Genomic DNA, 20,002 nt, shown 5'->3' on the forward strand with positions numbered 1-20,002 from the left:
CAATAACTCAATCGGGCCTTGTACTCCTTTTAAACAACGTAATTAAACATTTTAAAATATATTATTAGTTCATTTAGCGTGTCCTGCGTTGCATATAATCGATATCGGTGCGCATTCGCGAAAAAGGACTGCCTTTCTTAAAATCAATACACAGAAGTATATATTTTTAAACCTTCACTCTGTTCGTAAAAGACTGCAGTTTTTTGGAACATAAAACTGTATTGAGATCAAATGTTTCGCTGATTTAAAAAATTGCAGAATATCGGCCAAAATCTATCTCGCTCCGTCTTCTCCCACTGCCGGTCACTGGGCTTCCTCTCATCACCATATTTGGTGTTGAGTGGAAACGCCTACCGGATGCTTCAGATGTGAAACATCGGGATCATTCTTCTGTCTTGTAGTGATACTTGTGGGTGTGTTCGTAAATTCCCTCTGGCTATCTACTCCGATTTCAGACCACTCTCGTCTGTGTGCCAGAGCGCAGAACAACTGATGAATTTACTAACACTCAACACCCGTTGAATATGGCCCGTGTCAGTAAAGCGTAAGTCCATTGTTGACAGCAGAACAGTTATAGTCACCAACGCTCTGGATAACATGAAAGCAGATCTGCTAGGGCGACTAGTCAGTGAGGTGTTCTATCATTTGTGTCTGGAAGTAGCTAGCAAGCTTCGGCGCTTGACTGCCGTTGTGAGGTCAGAACACTCGGATCAACCCTACTCCACCGCCAGAGCGTCCAGTGTGTGCTCTGAACGCTCCGATAACGAAAAGGGCTCTGAATTTACGAACGGACAATTCAATTCAAGGGGCTTTATTGGCATGGGAAACATGTGTTAACATTGCCAAAGCAAGTGAGGTAGATAATATACAAAAGTGAAATAAACAATAAAAATTTACATTAAACATACAGAAGTTTCAGAACAATAAAGACATGATTCTGACAACGCTCTGAATTACGACAATTTGACAACGATCTGAGCGTACTCCAGAGTGAATTTACGAACACATCCCGTAACGCATTCAGATACTGGGTGCGTTCGTAAATTCGCTCTGGCTATCTACTACGATTTCAGAGCACTCTTGTCTGAATGTGTCAAAGCGCAGAGTAACTGATGAATTTACGAACAACCAGAGCGCAGATTTACTTTACGAACACACCCACTGTTAACAACTTGTTACACAAATCAATGCAGTTGCTATGTAACCACAGACGCTTCACACTCCCGGAAGTGCGTTGCTTAAATAAAAAATGGCGGACCACAGATTTAGCAGAGGTTTCAAATCGCCAGTGTTGTGGCTTTTTTCTGTGCAATCTTTAATCAAATTGTGTTTGTCTATTCTCGCGTTGAGCGCTGTAGTCGTCGAATGTCAAATTGAAGATACATTCCGAGCAGGAAATAGCGTTTTTTCACCGGCTGTTGCAGCAGCACGGGATCTACGGTAGGGGGTGCAGGCTAAACACAATGGCCTACATATGCTATAGCTTGTATTTCAATATTGTATTATTGGGACGCATAGAATATGTTATTTGCTTCTAGAGCATTCATTTTAGTTTTAAAAATGTGCTCAAGACGTGGGATACACAATGTAATCAGAAATCATTCTATAAACTGAGAATATATTAAATCTGCCTGGTAATATGCCTTTGCTGTTGTTGGTTCCATGTTTTGTGCTGCTGCCATGTTGTGTTGCTGCCATACTATGTTGTCTCAGGTCTCTCTGTATGTAGTGTTGTGGTGTCTCTCTTGCCGTGATGTGTGTTTTGTCCTATATTTTTTATTTTTAATCCATGCCTCCGTCCTCGCAGGAGGCCTTTTGGTAGGCTGTCATTGTAAATAAGAATTTGTTCTTAACTGTCTTGCCTTGTTAAAGGTTAAATACAAATAAAACATATCAAACCTGTATGGCAGGCACAACACTAACACAAAATGTTCAAATGTTTGACTATTGGGTATTCTTTTTAGGCACTTGTCCACCTGACCGCCAATGAGTGAACATCACCTGGGTATATGGGAGGTATAGCTCACTGCCCTCAAGTGAGCAGACACTTGCAAAGCCATCCGCTCTTCATTTTTCGGGTGAAATTGTGCACACTTTACGGCGTCGCGTGTTTTCTGGTGGGGAAACTGAGTCTGATGCACTGTCATGTACAGATAGATAGATGATAGCTACAAATCATTCTACGCAAATAGTTTGAAGCACACTTATTCAATCTTCCACAATCAAAATTATACAAAATCGTTTATTTCATTTTTACACAGTAAAAGTGGATGGTAAACTTTTTATCACGTTTGACACTAGTACATTACTAATCCATTGTCATTAGATGTCTATGCTAGGTAAAGCTCCGCCTTATCTCAGCTCACTGGTCACGATGGCAACACCCATCCGTAGCACGCGCTCCAGCAGGTGTATCTCACTGATCATCCCTAAAGCCAACACCTCATTTGGCCGGCTTTCGTTCCAGTACTCTGCTGCCTGTGACTGGAACGAATTGCAAAAATCGCTGAAGTTGGAGACTTTTATCTCCCTCACCAACTTCAAACATCAGCTATCTGAGCAGCTAACCGATCGCTGCAGCTGTACATAGTCTATTGGTAAATAGCCCACCCTTTTCACCTACCTCATCCCCATACTGTTTTTATTTATTTACTTTTCTGCTCTTCTGCACACCAATATCTCTACCTGTACATGACCATCTGATCATTTATCACTCCAGTGTTAATCTGCAAAATTGTAATTATTTGCCTACCTCCTCATGCCTTTTGCACACATTGTATATAGACCCCCCCTTTGTTTTCTACTGTGTTATTGACTTGTTAATTGTTTACTCCATGTGTAACTCTTTGTTGTATGCTCACACTGCTATGCTTTATCTTGGCCAGGTCGCAGTTGCAAATGAGAACTTGTTCTCAACTAGCCTACCTGGTTAAATAAAGGTGAAATAAAAAAATTTAAAATAAAAATTAACATTGCAAAGCATAACATGCACATATTATGACAGCTACAACGCCATCTAAGATGGTTGAAATCGTGAAACATGCAGCAGAAGAAAAAACCATGGTGATGACCCTGGTCAAAGTGTGCTGTCTTTTCAAGAAAACGTGTCAGCCGTACCTGCCCATAATATACATAAGGACGGACATAGAGGAAGAAATCATAGGCCTACCAGATCGCACACTACAGACCAGTATAGTGTCAGTAAATAACATTTGTTGAAATCGCAGAAAGATATAGTGGACTAGGCCTCAGGCTGAAAAAAACTACAAATACTAACTCATGGGTGTTTTAGAGTGATATTTATGGAGAGGTTAACTGACATGGGGGCGCCTGATTAACTCAATGTTTTGGATGGACAACTTGGGTTGGTAGCAAGATGAGCTACCTTATTTATTGCAGGTGAACACTTGTTTAAAAATATATATATATATTTTTTACTATCTATCCCTTTGAAACATCTTGTTTATTACTTGTTACTTTACTACTTGTTGTACTTTATATAACTTTAAAGGAAAAAATATCCTTCAAATTAGAAGTCGACCGATTAATCGGAGTGGCCGATTTCATAACAATCGAAAATCGGTATTTTTGGACGCCAATTTGGCTGATTTTATTTATTTATTTTTACACCTTTTATTTAACTAGGCAAGTCAGTTAAGAACACATTCTGATTTTCAATGACGGCCTAGGAACGGTGGGTTAACTGCCTCGTTCAGGGGCAGAACGACAGATTTTTACCTTGTCAGCTCGGGGATTCAATCTTGCAACTTTACGGTTAACTAGTCCAACGCTCTAACCACCTGCCTCTCATTGCACTCCACGAGGAGCCTGCCTGTTACATGAATGCAGTAAGAAGCCAAGTTAAGTTGCTAGCTAGCATTAAACTTGTCTTTTAAAAAACAATCAATCAATCATAATCACTAGTTAACTATACATGGTCGATGATATTACTAGTTCATTTAGCGTGTCCTATATAATCGATATCGGTGCGCATTCGTGAAAAAGGACTGCCTTTCTTAAAATCAATACACAGAAGTATATATTTTTAAACCTGCATATTTAGCTAAAAGAAATCCAGGTTAGCAGGCAATATTAACCAGGTGAAATTGTGTCACTTCTCTTGCGTTCATTGCACACAGAGTCAGGGTATATGCAACAGTTTGGCCCGCCTGGTTTGTTGCGAACTAATTTGCCAGAATTTCACGTAATTTTGACATAACATTGAAGGTTGTACAATGTATCAGCAATATTTAGACTTAGGGATGCCACCCGTTAGATAAAATACGGACCGGTTCCGTATTTCACTGAAAGAATAAACATTTTGTTATCGAAATGATAGTTTCCGGATTCGACCATATTAATGACCTAAGGCTCATATTTCTATGTGTTATTATGTTATAATTAAGTCTGATTTGATATTTGATAGAGCAGTCTGACTGAGCGATGGTACGCAGCAGCAGGCTCGTAAGCATTCATTCAAACAGCACTTTCTTGTGTTTTGCCAGCAGCTCTTCACAATGCTTCAAGCATTGAGCTGTTTATGACTTCAAGCCTAACAACTCCCGAGTTTAGGCTGGTGTAACCGATGTGAAATGGCTAGCTAGTTAGCAGGGTGTGCGCTAATAGCGCTTCAATCTGTGACGTCACTCGCTCTGAGACTTGGACTAGTTGTTCCTCTTGCTCTGCATGGGATGCGGCTTTTGTGGAGCGATGGGTAACGATGCTTCGAGGGTGGCTGTTGTCTGTGTTCCTGGTTCGAGCCCAGGTAGGGGCGAGGAGAGAGACAGAAGCTATACTGTTACACTGGCAATACTAAAGTGCCTAAAAAGAATACCCAATAGTCAAAGGTATATGAAATACAAATGGTATAGAGAGAAATAGTCCTATAAGTCCTATAATAACTACAACTTAAAACTTATTACCTTGGAATATTGAAGACTCATGTTAAAAGGAACCATCAGCTTTCATATGTTCTCATGTTCTGAGCAAGGAACTGAAACGTTAGCACATATTGCACTTTTACTTTCTTCTCCAACACTTTGTTTTTGCATTATATAAACCAAATTGAACATGTTTCATTATTTACTTGAAGCTAAATTGATTTTATTGATGTATTATATTAAGTTAAAATAAGTGTTCATTCAGTATTGTTGTAATTGTCATTATTACAAATACATTTTAAAAATCAGCCGATTAATCGGTATCAGCTATTTTTGGTCCTCCAATAATCCGTATCGGTATCGCCGTTGAAAAATCATAATCGGTCAACCTCTACTTCAAATGTGGATGTAAATACTGGTGATAGGGTAGATTGGGGGTACATCCCCTTAAGGAAAATGTCTATTCTCAGAGAAAAACAAGTTTGTTAAGATTTACAGATGTGAAAAATGGCTTTCCTTTGGCAACATTTTTTTAATAAGTGTACAGACGTGTCAAAATGTTTAACATCCAATTTGACTGTCTTAAAATTATAATTCATCGAAGTTCACTCCAATATAAAGTAAACTAGAGTTTTTCTAGTATTGAAGCTGGCATAATGTGGGCATGCTATGCGTTGCAATTTTAATGACAATGGATTACTAATGTATTGTTGGCAGACATGTTACAAAATGTTTACCATCCATTTTAACTGTAATTATAATCCATCAAATGTCACTGTAATTTAAAGAAAACTAGTGTTTTTCTTATCTTGTAGCTGTCATAATATGGGCATATTATGCTTTGAATGTTAATGACAATGGATTAGTGATGTACTAGTCGGGTTAAAATTGATTAATGTTACCTCAAAGTTCACTGTAATAAAGATTAACCAGTTATATTAACCCATATTTTAAGTTGACATAATATGGGCATCGTATCAAAATAATTGTTGATAAGGCGCTTGTCTCTATCTGTGCATGACAGTGCATCCTACTCAGTTTCCCTACCAGAAAACACATGATACCGTAAAGTGTTATGTATTCACGCACAGAAATTGGCTCACTTGACCGCAGTGTCTAGCTCCAACAGAACTCATGTTTATGAGGCTGCCAGCCAGGCGCATAGCCTAATAGAACACAATGAAACATATAATACTATCTCTATATCTTTATGCTGCCAGGTACCTGCTTTACGACATCAACCCCCCAGAGGGTTTCAACCTTCGTCGGGACGTGTACATTCGCATGGCATCCCTGGTGAAGACCCTGAGGAGACACAGTGACTGGGTGCTGGTGCTGCCCCCCTGGGGACGTCTTTACCACTGGCAGAGCCCAGACATCCACCAGATCAGGATCCCCTGGGGAGAGTTCTTCAGCCTCACCAGCTTGCAGGGCAACGTGCCTGTCATAGAGTACGAGGAGTTTATAGCTGGTGAGTTCAGCAGTCTCATACCCTTTCCACACTACAGAGCTGACCTGATTCGAACTGAGCTGGGCCTCGTTTCCCAGAGCCTTCGTAGCAATCATCGTTAGAACCATCTTACCGTGTATCTTTAGTGGTCGATGTGTTTCCCAGAGCCTTCATTAATAACTTGACTACAAAGTTGACTACAAATACAATGTTGCAATTGTTACAAACAAGTGAATGATAAAATCTTTCAAATGAAATCCGAGATTACTGCCTTAAAAATACATAGGCTGCAGTGCCTTCAGAAACCACTTGAATTTTTTCAGATTTTGTTATGTTACAAAGTGGGTTTAACCCTTAACGTAATAAAAAAAGAAGGGCCTATGTAGCCCTTCTGCATCTGCGGTGAAAGGTGAGTGGCTAGAGTGGTGTTTGTCAGACCACGAGTCATCCCAAAAATTGGTCTTCTCACAAAACCGTCTGAACGGTTTGGCCTACAAGCCACTCTATGGCAGGATGAGACTCTAAAGAACACAATTGTTTTGTGAGAAGAACCATTTTTGGGATGTCTCATGGTCACAGGACTCAGCCAGGCCCAGCCAATCAAAGTTAGTTTTCTCCCACAAAATGGCTTTATTACAGACATAAATACTCCTCAGCAATCCCCCCCAATCCCCCCCTCCTGTGCTGGCTTACACATGGTCTGCGGTTGTGAGGCCATTAGGATGTACTGCCAAATGCTCTAAAATTACATTGGAGGCGGATTATGGTAATGAAATTAACATGAAATTATCTCGCAACAGCTCTGTTGGACATTCCTGCAGTCAGCATGCCAATTGCCTGCTCCCTCAAAGCTTGAGACATCGGTGGCATTGTGTTGTGGGACAAAACTACACATTTTAGAGTGGCCTTTTATTGTCCCCAGCACAAGGTGCACCTGTGTAATGATCATGTTGTTTAATCATCTTATTGATATGCCACACCTGTCTGGTGGATGAATTATCTTGGTAAAGGAGAAATGATCTCTAACAGGGTTGTAAACTAATTTGTGCATATAATTTGAGAGAAATATGCTTTTTGTGATTATGGAACTTTTCTTGGATTTCAGCTCATGAAAAATGGCACTAACATGTTGGGTTTATATATATGTTCAGTATACATCTCGGTTGTTTTGCTCTAGGATGCCCACAAGTCTCAAAAGACTCGTCTGAAGATCCCCTGTACCAGTTCCAAAAATTAGTGAGAGTATAGTGTATTCGTGTATCCTTTTTCCACATTTTGTCACGTTACAGCCTTATTCTAATATGGATGTTTTTAAAAGAACTTCTCATCAATCTATCCACAATACTCCATAATTACAAAATGAAAACAGGTTTTTAACAATGACAGTGCATGTCAGAGCAAAAACCAAGACATGAGGTCGAAGGAATTGTCTGTAGAGCTCCGAGACAGGATTGTGTTGAGGCACAGATCTGGGGAAGGGTACCAAAACGTTTCTGCAGCATTGAAGCTCCCCAAAAACACAGTTGCCTCCATCATTCCTAAATGGAAGAAGTTTGGAACCACCAAGACTCTTCCCAGAGGTGGTCGGCCGGCCAAACTGAGCAATCAGGGGAGAAGGGCCTTGGTCAGGTAGTTGACCAAGAACCTGATGGTCACTCAGACAGAGCTCCAGAGTTCCTCTCTCAGGCCTTTTATGGAGTGGCCAGTCGGAAGCCCCTCCTCAGTAAAAGGCACATGACAGCCCGCTTGGAGTTTGCCAAAAAGCACCTAAAGGAATTTCAGACCATGAGAAAAAAGATTCTCTGGTCTGATAAAACCAAGATTGAACTCTTTGGCCTGAATGCCAAGTGTCACATCTGGAGGAAACCTGGCACCATCCCTACGGTGACGCATGGTGGTGGCAGCATCATGCTCTGTGGATGTGTTTCAGCTGCAGAGACTGGGAGACTAGTCAGGATCAAGGGATCGAGATCCTTGATGAAAACCTGCTCCAGGGTGCTCGGACCTCAGACTGGGGCAAAGGTTCACCTTCCAACAGGACAACGACCCTAAGCACACAGCCAAGACAACAATGAGTGGCTTCGGGACAAGTCTCTGAATATCCTTGAGTGGCCCAGCCAGACATGAACCCGATCGAACATCTCCGGGGAAACCTGAAAATAGCTGTGCAGCAGCACTCCCCATCCAGAACTTGAGAGGATCTGCAGTGAACAATGGGAGAAACTCCCCAAATACTGGTGTGCCAAGCTTTTTAGTGTCATAACCAAGAAAACACCAGGCTGTAATCGCTGCCAAAGGTGCTTAATGAAAGTACTGAATAAAGGGTCTGAATACTTATGTAAATGTAATATTTCAGTTTTTATTTTTAATACATTTGCTAAAGTTTCTAAAAAAACAGTTTTTGCTTTGTCATTATGGGGTAATGTGTGTAGATTGATGAAGATTTTAAAAAATCAATTTATAATAAGGCTGTAACGTAAAAAAATTATATGGCAAAAATGAAGGGGTCTGAAAACTTTCAGAATGCACTGTATATGGAGATAGTTTAGTGCCTAAAATAAATGGGAAAATATATGTAAAGAAAAATACATAGTTTCCTGATCTTTCTTATATCTCTCATTAAATGTATTTCCTCTTTTTGACACCTTGAAGTAGATTTAATTGTTTAAAAAAATTTGTCAAGGATATTCACAAAATTCTAACATTCAAACACAATTATATGTCAATTAGATAAGTATTCAACCCCCTGAGTCAATACATGTTAGTACATGTCACTTTTGGCAACGATTACAGCTGTGAGTCTTTCTGGGTAAGTCTCTAAGAACTTTGCACACCTGGATTGTACAGTATTTGTCCTTTATTCTTTAAAAAATGCATTAATGTTCTGTCAATTTGGTTGTTGGTCATTGCTCTACAGCCATTTTCAAATCTTGCCATAGATTTTCAAGCTGATTTAAGTTAAAACTGTAACTAGGCCACTCAGCAACATTCAATGTCGTCTTGGTAAGCAACTCCAGTGTATATTTGGCCTTGTGTTTTAGGTAATTGTTACACTGGCAATACTAAAGTGCCTATAAGAACATCCAATAGTCAAAGGTACAGTGCCTTGCGAAAGTATTCGGCCCCCTTGAACTTTGCGACCTTTTGCCACATTTCAGGCTTCAAACATAAAGATATAAAACTGTATTTTTTTGTGAAAAATCAACAACAAGTGGGACACAATCATGAAGTGGAACGACATTTATTGGATATTTCAAACTTTTTTAACAAATCAAAAACGGAAAAATTGGGCGTGCAAAATTATTCAGCCCCCTTAAGTTAATACTTTGTAGCGCCACCTTTTGCTGCGATTACAGCTGTAAGTCGCATGGGGTATGTCTCTATCAGTTTTGCACATCGAGAGACTGAAATTTTTTCCCATTCCTCCTTGCAAAACAGCTCGAGCTCAGTGAGGTTGGATGGAGAGCATTTGTGAACAGCAGTTTTCAGTTCTTTCCACAGATTCTCGATTGGATTCAGGTCTGGACTTTGACTTGGCCATTCTAACACCTGGATATGTTTATTTTGGAACCATTCCATTGTAGATTTTGCTTTATGTTTTGGATCATTGTCTTGTTGGAAGACAAATCTCCGTCCCAGTCTCAGGTCTTTTGCAGACTCCATCAGGTTTTCTTCCAGAATGGTCCTGTATTTGGCTCCATCCATCTTCCCATCAATTTGAACCATCTTCCCTGTCCCTGCTGAAGAAAAGCAGGCCCAAACCATGATGCTGCCACCACCATGTTTGACAGTGGGGATGGTGTGTGTTGCTTTTACGCCAAACATAACGTTTTGCATTGTTGCCATAAAGTTCCATTTTGGTTTCATCTGACCAGAGCACCTTCTTCCACATGTTTGGTGTGTCTCCCAGGTGGCTTGTGGCAAACTTTAAACAACACTTTTTATGGATATCTTTAAGAAATGGCTTTCTTCTTGCCACTCTTCCATAAAGGCCAGATTTGTGCAATATACGACTGATTGTTGTCCTATGGACAGAGTCTCCCACCTCAGCTGTAGATCTCTGCAGTTCATCCAGAGTGATCATGGGCCTCTTGGCTGCATCTCTGATCAGTCTTCTCCTTGTATGAGCTGAAAGTTTAGAGGGATGGCCAGGTCTTGGTAGATTTGCAGTGGTCTGATACTCCTTCCATTTCAATATTATCGCTTGCACAGTGCTCCTTGGGATGTTTAAAGCTTGGGAAATCTTTTTGTATCCAAATCCGGCTTTAAACTTCTTCACAACAGTATCTCGGACCTGCCTGGTGTGTTCCTTGTTCTTCATGATGCTCTCTGCGCTTTTAACGGACCTCTGAGACTATCACAGTGCAGGTGCATTTATACGGAGACTTGATTACACACAGGTGGATTGTATTTAACATCATTAGTCATTTAGGTCAACATTGGATCATTCAGAGATCCTCACTGAACTTCTGGAGAGAGTTTGCTGCACTGAAAGTAAAGGGGCTGAATAATTTTGCACGCCCAATTTTTCTGTTTTTGATTTGTTAAAAAAGTTTGAAATATCCAATAAATGTCGTTCCACTTCATGATTGTGTCCCACTTGTTGTTGATTCTTCACAAAAAAATACAGTTTTATATCTTTATGTTTGAAGCCTGAAATGTGGCAAAAGGTCGCAAAGTTCAAGGGGGCCGAATACTTTCGCAAGGCACTGTATATGAAATACAAATGGTATAGAGAGAAATAGTCCTATAATTCCTATAATAACTACAACATAAAACTTCTTACCTGGAAATATTGAATACTCATGTTAAAAGGAACCACCAGCTTTCATATGTTCTCATGTTCTGTGCAAGGAACTTAAACGTTAGCTTTCTTGCATGACACATATTGCACTTTTACTTTCTTCTCCAACACTTTGTTTTTGCATTATTTAAACCAAATTGAACTTGTTTGTTTATTTATTTATTTATTTAATGCTTAAGTTACATCGCAGCTGGAAACGAGTCCCTGTACCCGGCTAGCCTGGTTTTGTATCCACCATAGTTGCTGGGATCGTGCTGGAAAAGCAATTGTAAAAGAAAAATATCAGAGTACCGTTCTGGTCACCCCTCAGACACTTGAGTAAATGCCCATGTTTTTGTGGTTGGTCGACTTTCCCTGACGTCTGGCTAATTTCCATTTTTTTCCTCTGTTTAGGATTGTTCCATAGGTATAATTTATGCATAATGATACATGATTATAAAGGCTTATACATGCTTATAAGAAGATATAAAACATTATACCTTCAGGCTTAAAGTAACATGTTATATTTCCGTGTTTTTGGCTCCAGAGTCTGGAGGCCCATTTATTGAACAGGTCCTGGTGCTACAGAACTACGCTGAAGGGTGGACTGACGGGAAATGGGAGGAGAAAGTGGACCAGCGACCCTGCGTTGAACGGTTATTGTACTCCAAAGACAAACAGGGTTATTACAGGTACAGTAATCACCAGGTTCAGAGATGGATAGGAACACAATACATTCAACACAATACATTCCAAAGATGCATAGGACTAGTGCATGTGGACACTAACAATGAGTTTGGCATCTGTGCTTACCTACCTTTTATGTCTCGCGAAGTTGAATTATCAAAGGTAAATACTTGTTTCAGCTATTAAAATATGTTTTATGGCAGTGGAACAAGCTGTAGTAGTAGTAGTAGTAGTATAGTGGGTGTAGTGAGTATGACTTATATTCATATAAATAAAATTGTCATGTTCGATGTGAGCAGTTTTCCCTAATTTGAAAGCATGTCTCACCTCTTTCTTCTCCTTCCTTTCCCGCTGTTAGAGGATGGTTTTGGGGCTATGAGGAAACCAGGGGTGTGAACGTCACTTGTCTGTCAGCTCAGGGCCATGCCTCCATCCTGGCACCACTCCTGCAGAACAACATCACATCAACGTGAGTCAATAAATGTCTGTTTGGCTAAGATAGATACAATTATTGAATCCTAATCTTCTTGTCTAAGGATGTGTATTAATTATACCACTATTACAGGTTTAATGTGGACTTCCTATTTAAACTAAAACAAAAAGTAATATTCTAGAGTTGGCAGCATAGTCTTTATTGGATTTGTTGTATGTACTGTATGAGATGTGGACATTTGTTCACTGATGGAGCTCTTTCCTTTCATATCCCCGCAGTTCTGTGATGTTGGACAAAGCAGAGACTGTCCTCCATGATCACTACGCAGGAAAGGACTACTGGGATGTAAGTCTGGTGTCAAGTTGTAAAGAATGTATCTATGTCTGGTAATGGTTAACAACCTACAATCATACAGTTGAAGTCGGAAGTTTACATACACTTAGGGTGAAGTCATTAAAACTAGTTTTTCAACCACTCCACACATTTCTTGTTAACAAACTTTAGTTTTGGCAAGTCGGTTAGGACATCTACTTTGCATGACATACAGTGCCTTGCGAAAGTATTCGGCCCCCTTGAACTTTGCGACCTTTTGCCACATTTCAGGCTTCAAACATAAAGATATAAAACTGTATTTTTTTGTGAAGAATCAACAACAAGTGGGACACAATCATGAAGTGGAACGACATTTATTGGATATTTCAAACTTTTTTAACAAATCAAAAACGGAAAAATTGGGCGTGCAAAATTATTCAGCCCCCTTAAGTTAATACTTTGTAGCGCCACCTTTTGCTGCGATTACAGCTGTAAGTCGCTTGGGGTATGTCTCTATCAGATTTGCACATCGAAAGACTGACATTTTTTCCCATTCCTCCTTGCAAAACAGCTCGAGCTCAGTGAGGTTGGATGGAGAGCATTTGTGAACAGCAGTTTTCAGTTCTTTCCACAGATTCTCGATTGGATTCAGGTCTGGACTTTGACTTGGCCATTCTAACACCTGGATATGTTTATTTTTGAACCATTCCATTGTAGATTTTGCTTTATGTTTTGGATCATTGTCTTGTTGGAAGACAAATCTCCGTCCCAGTCTCAGGTCTTTTGCAGACTCCATCAGGTTTTCTTCCAGTATGGTCCTGTATTTGGCTCCATCCATCTTCCCATCAATTTTAACCATCTTCCCTGTCCCTGCTGAAGAAAAGCAGGTCCAAACCATGATGCTGCCACCACCATGTTTGACAGTGGGGATGGTGTGTTCAGGGTGATGAGCTGTGTTGCTTTTACACCAAACATAACGTTTTGCATTGTTGCCAAAAAGTTCAATTTTGGTTTCATCTGACCAGAGCACCTTCTTCCACATGTTTGGTGTGTCTCCCAGGTGGCTTGTGGCAAACTTTAAACGACACTTTTTATGGATATCTTTAAGAAATGGCTTTCTTCTTGCCACTCTTCCATAAAGGCCAGATTTGTGCAATATACGACTGATTGTTGTCCTATGGACAGAGTCTCCCACCTCAGCTGTAGATCTCAGCAGTTCATCCAGAGTGATCATGGGCCTCCTGGCTGCATCTCTGATCAGTCTTCTCCTTGTATGAGCTGAAAGTTTAGAGGGACGGCCAGGTCTTGGTAGATTTGCAGTGGTCTGATACTCCTTCCATTTCAATATTATCGCTTGCACAGTGCTCCTTGGGATGTTTAAAGCTTGGGAAATCTTTTTGTATCCAAATCCGGCTTTAAACTTCTTCACAACAGTATCTCGGACCTGCCTGGTGTGTTCCTTGTTCTTCATGATGCTCTCTGCGCTTTTAACGGACCTCTGAGACTATCACAGTGCAGGTGCATTTATACGGAGACTTGATTACACACAGGTGGATTGTATTTATCATCATTAGTCATTTAGGTCAACATTGGATCATTCAGAGATCCTCACTGAACTTCTGGAGAGAGTTTGCTGCACCGAAAGTAAAGGGGCTGAATATATATTTTTTATATCTTTATGTTTGAAGCCTGAAATGTGGCAAAAGGTTGCAAAGTTCAAGGGGGCCGAAATACTTTCGCAAGTCCAGACCTGAATCCAATCGAGAATCTGTGGAAAGAACTGAAAACTGCTGTTCACAAATGCTCTCCATCCAACCTCACTGAGCTCGAGCTGTTTTGCAAGGAGGAATGGGAAAAAATGTCAGCCTCTCGATGTGCAAAACTGATAGAGATATACCCCAAGCGACTTACTGCTGTAATCGCAGCAAAAGGTGGCACTACAAAGTATTAACTTAAGGGGGCTGAATAATTTTGCACGCCCAATCTTTCAGTTTTTGATTTGTTAAAAAAGTTTGAAATATCCAATAAATGTCGTTCCACTTCATGATTGTGTCCCACTTGTTGTTGATTCTTCACAAAAAAATACAGTTTTATATCTTTATGTTTGAAGCCTGAAATGTGGCAAAAGGTCGCAAAGTTCAAGGGGGCCGAATACTTTCGCAAGGCACTGTATTGAAGCAACATCTCAAGACTTCAGTCAGGAAGTTAAAGCTTGGTTGCAAATGGGTCTTCCAAATGGACAATGACCCCAATCATACTTCCAAAATTGTAGCGAAATGGCTTAAGGACATTAAAGTCAAGGTTTTGGAGTGTCCATCACAAAGCCCTGACCTCAATCCCATAGAAAATTTGTGGGAAGAACTGATAAGGCGTGTGCGAGCAAGGAGGCCTACAAACCTGACTCAGTTACACCAGCTCTGTCAGGATGGATGGGCCAAAATTCACCCAACTTATTGTGGGAAGCTTGTTGAAGGCTACCCGACGCATTTGACCCAAGTTAAACAATTGAAAGGCAATGCTACCAAATACTAATTGAGTGTATGTAAACTTCTGACCCACTGGGATTGTGATGATAGAAATTAAAGCTGAAATAAATCATTCTCTCTACTATTATTCTGACATTTCACTTTCTTAAAATAAAGTGGTGATCCTAACTGACCGGGTGATCCTAACTGACAGGGAATTTTTACTAGGTTTAAATGTCAGCAATTTAATTTTGAGTTTAAATGTATTTGGCTAAGGTGTATGTAAATTTCCGACTTCAACTGTATATTGTAATTAATTATAGGTCATATTTCATAGAAATCTGGTAACACTGGATAGTTACTTTAATGCAGAGTTGTGAATAGTTCTTTCCTGATTTGTTTAACACTCCTCCATTTTGTCTAAGTCTTTTTGTGTCTTCTCCTCTGTAGACTCGCCGCAGTATGGTCTTTTCCAAACACCTGCGTCTCCTAGGGGACGAGTTCCGTGCAAAGTACCTGAACTCCACAGATGAGCAGGACCAGACCGTATACAATGAGGACTGGACTCGCATTAAGGTTTTCAGACCTTTTCACATACATACACACCTCGCACATTTAAATTACATGTATTTATCTATCCACATTGATTACTTGTTGCACTAGCAACATGTACTGTGTGGGAAAAATGGGGGGGGGGGGATGTCTTAAGCTAAGAATAGTTCTGTTTTGCTATTAGTGGGTACTTTTAATTGGGCATGAATGGTTTGACGTGTTATTAATTTCTGTGTGTAAACTCAGAATAAGCTGGGTTCTGCCAGAGGGGGGCCGTACCTGGGTGTCCACCTGAGAAGGAAGGATTTTATCTGGGGTCACAGAGAGGATGTGCCCAGCCTCAAAGGAGCTGTCAAGAAGATCAGGGACCTCATGAAGAAAAAGAAACTAGACAGAGTCTTTGTTGCTACTGACGCAGATGAGGAAGGTACAGTTGTACTTTGGTGCCATTGATTGATGTTGAATGCAAAATAAATAAGTTGAAAATAAAGCCATTCATATTTGCAACCCTAAGAAAATAACAAAATAATTGTGTTAGGAATTAGAATTTCAGTTGACTTTTGAAATGGAATTGACCCCAACCGTATAACCCAGTAGAAGTTTGGCAGGTTTATGCTGTCTGTAGCCTACTCCACAGAGAGTGTCACGTTCTGACCTTAGTTCCTTTATTATGTCTTTGTGTTAGTTTGGTCAGGGCGTGAGTTGGGGTGGGTAGTCTGTTCTTTTTCTATGTTGTATTTCAGTGTTTGGCCTGGTATGGTTCTCAATCAGAGGCAGCTGTCGATCGTTGTCTCTGATTGAGAATCATACTTAGGTAGCCTTTTCCCACCTGTGTTTTGTGGGTGATTATTTTCTGTTTAGTGTTTTTCATCACCTTACAGGACTGTTCGTTTGTCGTTTTTGTTGTTTTGTTCAGTTATTTTATTAAAAATATGAACACTTACCACGCTGCACATTGGTCCTCCTCTCTTTCTCTGGACGACAACCGTTACAGAGTGTCTGTGGGTTATACAATGACATTAAGGATTGTCTTTTTCGTCAGCTCTCCAGACAAAATTCTAATTTTAACGGTCTCGATGAAAATAACAAATCGTGTGAAATTTTATCAGGTAACAATAATGTAAATGCCTGTGCCAAAGCCTGCCACCTTATCCCCCAACAGGGATGTTTCTTTATAAATGACTAATTGTCATTTTTCTACTGTACTTTGTTTTTTGATAATGCTTACATGTGTATGATATAATGTATTATACAGTAGATACCGCCGGTACCATGTTTGACTATGATTGTTTTTTAGTGTCTCAAAACAAAATTTGAGTTGTCGTTTTTGTATTATTGTGTCATTGTGGAGTGACACTTCAATACACTTTTCTAATCTAATCTCTAGATCTAGACAATAGGGCCAGTCAGAGTATGGCTCTAAGGCCAGTGTGTTCCTGATGAGGCATCTGTCTGTCTTGTGCAGAGCTGGAGGAGCTGAAGAGGATATTACCAGAGATTACACGCTTTGAACCCACCTGGGAGGACCTGGAACTACTCAAGGACGGGGGCGTGGCTATCGTCGACCAATGGATCTGCGCACATGCCAGGTACAGCTCTCCTCACAATGAATGCTTCTATGTTCCACCACTCAGTTGAAAGAAAGTGTTGCACAATGTGTGCAGACTGAGGGTGGGGAGCTGTGACAAGTACACATGATGCAGACATTCTTGTACTTTTCTTTTGTTGAAGTGCACACGAGCATACTGTAGTTAAACAGCTTTTGTTACCCTCACGTTCTGTAGGATAGTGGGTCATGTGATACCACTTACAGTATTATAATTATTTTATTAGGCTGTAAGTTTCCTTTAAGATCATATTTTTATCAAATGTCTGTAAAGGGAATTCGATTGTCAGAGCAGTGTAAAAATAGTCCGAAACATTTCCTTAAAATATTTGAGGTTTGCTTTACATCATCATTACTCGACATCAAAATGTTTAAATGTAATAAGCCACCCATGATAGAGGGATAAACAGAATCATTTAAATACACTTGAAGGAGTAAGCTAAGATCATTGAAGTTTTTGTATCCCATTTTAAATGTGAGATGGCAGATCTAGGTGTTCATGATAAGACTCTGTACTTCAGACATACTGTATATATATTGTACTCTATGTTGTCTAAGATTCTGCTGTTAAAATTAAGTAAATATTTTCAACTGAACTAACAGATCATATGGTACAATAGTTGTCTTTGTCACCTGTGTACGTCAGACCCACATATGGACCTGAAAGCCATTGTCCCTTATAATCACATGGTCTGAGGGTGCATTCCAGTCACGTTAGGTTCTGGATCACACCACTAGAAATCTATTGCAGTACTGGAGTGTTAAACACATCATTACACTTCTACTGCACTTTAGAATATTTGCACTGCATTTAAATCAATATTATTAGCCTGTTGTGTACTGTATGGGGTGATGAGGAATGTGAAGTCTATTGTATACTGTTTTTCATGTGTTGAAGTCTTTCTTAATTGCCCCTGGTGGGATAGATATAGTTGCATTGAATTGAATTCCCTCTATCGCCCTCCCATTTCCCAGGTATTTTATCGGAACATCTGTGTCGACCTTTTCTTTCCGGATCCACGAGGAGAGAGAGATTCTGGGATTCGACCCCAAAACTACCTACAACCGCTTCTGTGGGGACAGCGAGAAGGAGTGTGAACAGCCCACACACTGGAAAATAGTTTACTGATGCAATGTTGTGACACCCCTCTCAACAGCTCTCAAAGAACATGCCAATTGCAGTGTTAAAGTGGAGCTTTGTTATTTTTATATATACATTTGAAGTCGGACGTTTACATACACTTAGGTTGGAGTCATTAAAACTCGTTTTTCAACCACTCCACAAATGTCTTGTTAACAAACTGTAGTTTTGGCAAGTCGGTTAGGACATCTACTTTGTGCATGACACAACAAATTTTCCAACAATTGTTTACAGGCAGATCATTTCACTTAGAATTCACTGTATCGCAATTCCAGTGGGTCAGAAGTTTACATACACTAAATTGACTGTGCCTTTAAACAGCTTGCAAAATTACAGAAAGTGATGTCATGGCATTAGAAGCTTCTGATAGACTAATTGACATTATTTGAGTCAATCGGAGGTGTACCTGTGGATGTACTTCAGGGCCTACCTTCAAACTCAGTGCCTCTGCTTGACATTGTGGGAAAATCAAAATAAATAAGCCAAGACCTCAGAAAAACATTATAGACCTCCACAAGTCTGGTTCATCCTTGGGAGCAATTTCCAAATGCCTGAAGTACCACGTTCATCTGTACAAACAATAGTACGCAAGTATAAACACCATGGGACCATGCAGCCGTCATACCACTCAGGAAGGAAACGCATTCTGTCTCCTAGAGATGAACGTACTTTGGTGCAAAAGTTGCAAATCAATCCCAGAACAACAGCAAAGGACCTTGTGAAAAAGCTGGAGGAAACAGGTACATATATTATCTATATCCACAGTAAAACGAGTCCTATATCGAAATAACCTGAAAGGCCGCTCAGCAAGGAAGAAGCCACTGCTCCGAAACCGCCATAAAAAAGCCAAACTACGGTTTGCAACTGCACATGGGGACAAAGATCATACTTTTTGGAGTCTGATGAAACAAAAATAGAACTGTTTGGCCATAATGACCATCATTATGTTGGAGGGAAAAGGGGGTAGCTTGCAAGCCAAAGAACACCATCCCAACCGTGAAGCACGGGAGTGGCAGCATCATGTTGTGAGGGTGCAGGAGGTACTGGTGCACTTCACAAAATAGATGGCGTCATGAGGAGGAAAATTATGTGAATATATTGAAGCAACATCTCAAGACTTCAGTCAGGAAGTTAACGCTTGGTCGCAAATGGGTCTTCCAAATGGACAATGACCCCAAGCATACTACCAACGTTGTGTCAAAATGGCTTAAGGACAACAAAGTCAAGGTAGTGTCCATCACAAAGCCCTGACCTCAATCATATAGAACGAATGGGCCAAAATTCACCCAACTTATTGTGGGAAGCTTGTGGAAGGCTCCCTGACACATTTGACCCAAGTTAAACAATTGAAAGACAATGCTACCAACTACTAATTGAGTGTATGTTAACGTCTGACCCACTGGGAATGTGATGAAAGAAATTAAAGCTGAAGTAAATCATTCTCTCTATTATTATTCTGACATTTCACGTTCGTAAAATAAAGTGGTGATGCTAACTGACCTAAAACAGGGAATTGTTACTAGAATTAAATATCAGGAATTGTGAAAAACTGAGTTTAAATGTATTTGGCTAAGGTGTATGTAATCTTCCGACTTCAACTGTATATATGTACAATATATGTTCTAATAGTGTTTTTTGTGTCATGTTTTTATTGTTTTGAGAATTGTGCAAACTGTGAATAGACAAAAACCTT

General features: G+C 40.1%; 1 protein-coding gene across 1 annotated transcript; it reads left to right on the top strand.

Moving 5' to 3' along the window:
- The first annotated feature begins 1,241 nt into the window (after nt 1–1,241).
- Nucleotides 1,242–18,465, top strand: pofut2 (protein O-fucosyltransferase 2). The gene is made up of 9 exons (XM_020499529.2): nt 1,242–1,440; nt 6,101–6,351; nt 11,661–11,805; nt 12,159–12,269; nt 12,512–12,578; nt 15,461–15,586; nt 15,809–15,989; nt 17,028–17,151; nt 18,144–18,465. Exons 1-9 carry the CDS (start codon nt 1,250–1,252, stop codon nt 18,295–18,297), a joined length of 1,350 nt encoding a protein of 449 aa, XP_020355118.1. The 5' UTR covers nt 1,242–1,249; the 3' UTR covers nt 18,298–18,465.
- Nucleotides 18,466–20,002: the final 1,537 nt, after the last annotated feature.

This window comes from Oncorhynchus kisutch, linkage group LG2, assembly GCF_002021735.2.
Source record: "Oncorhynchus kisutch isolate 150728-3 linkage group LG2, Okis_V2, whole genome shotgun sequence".
NCBI classification, from domain to species: domain Eukaryota; kingdom Metazoa; phylum Chordata; class Actinopteri; order Salmoniformes; family Salmonidae; genus Oncorhynchus; species Oncorhynchus kisutch.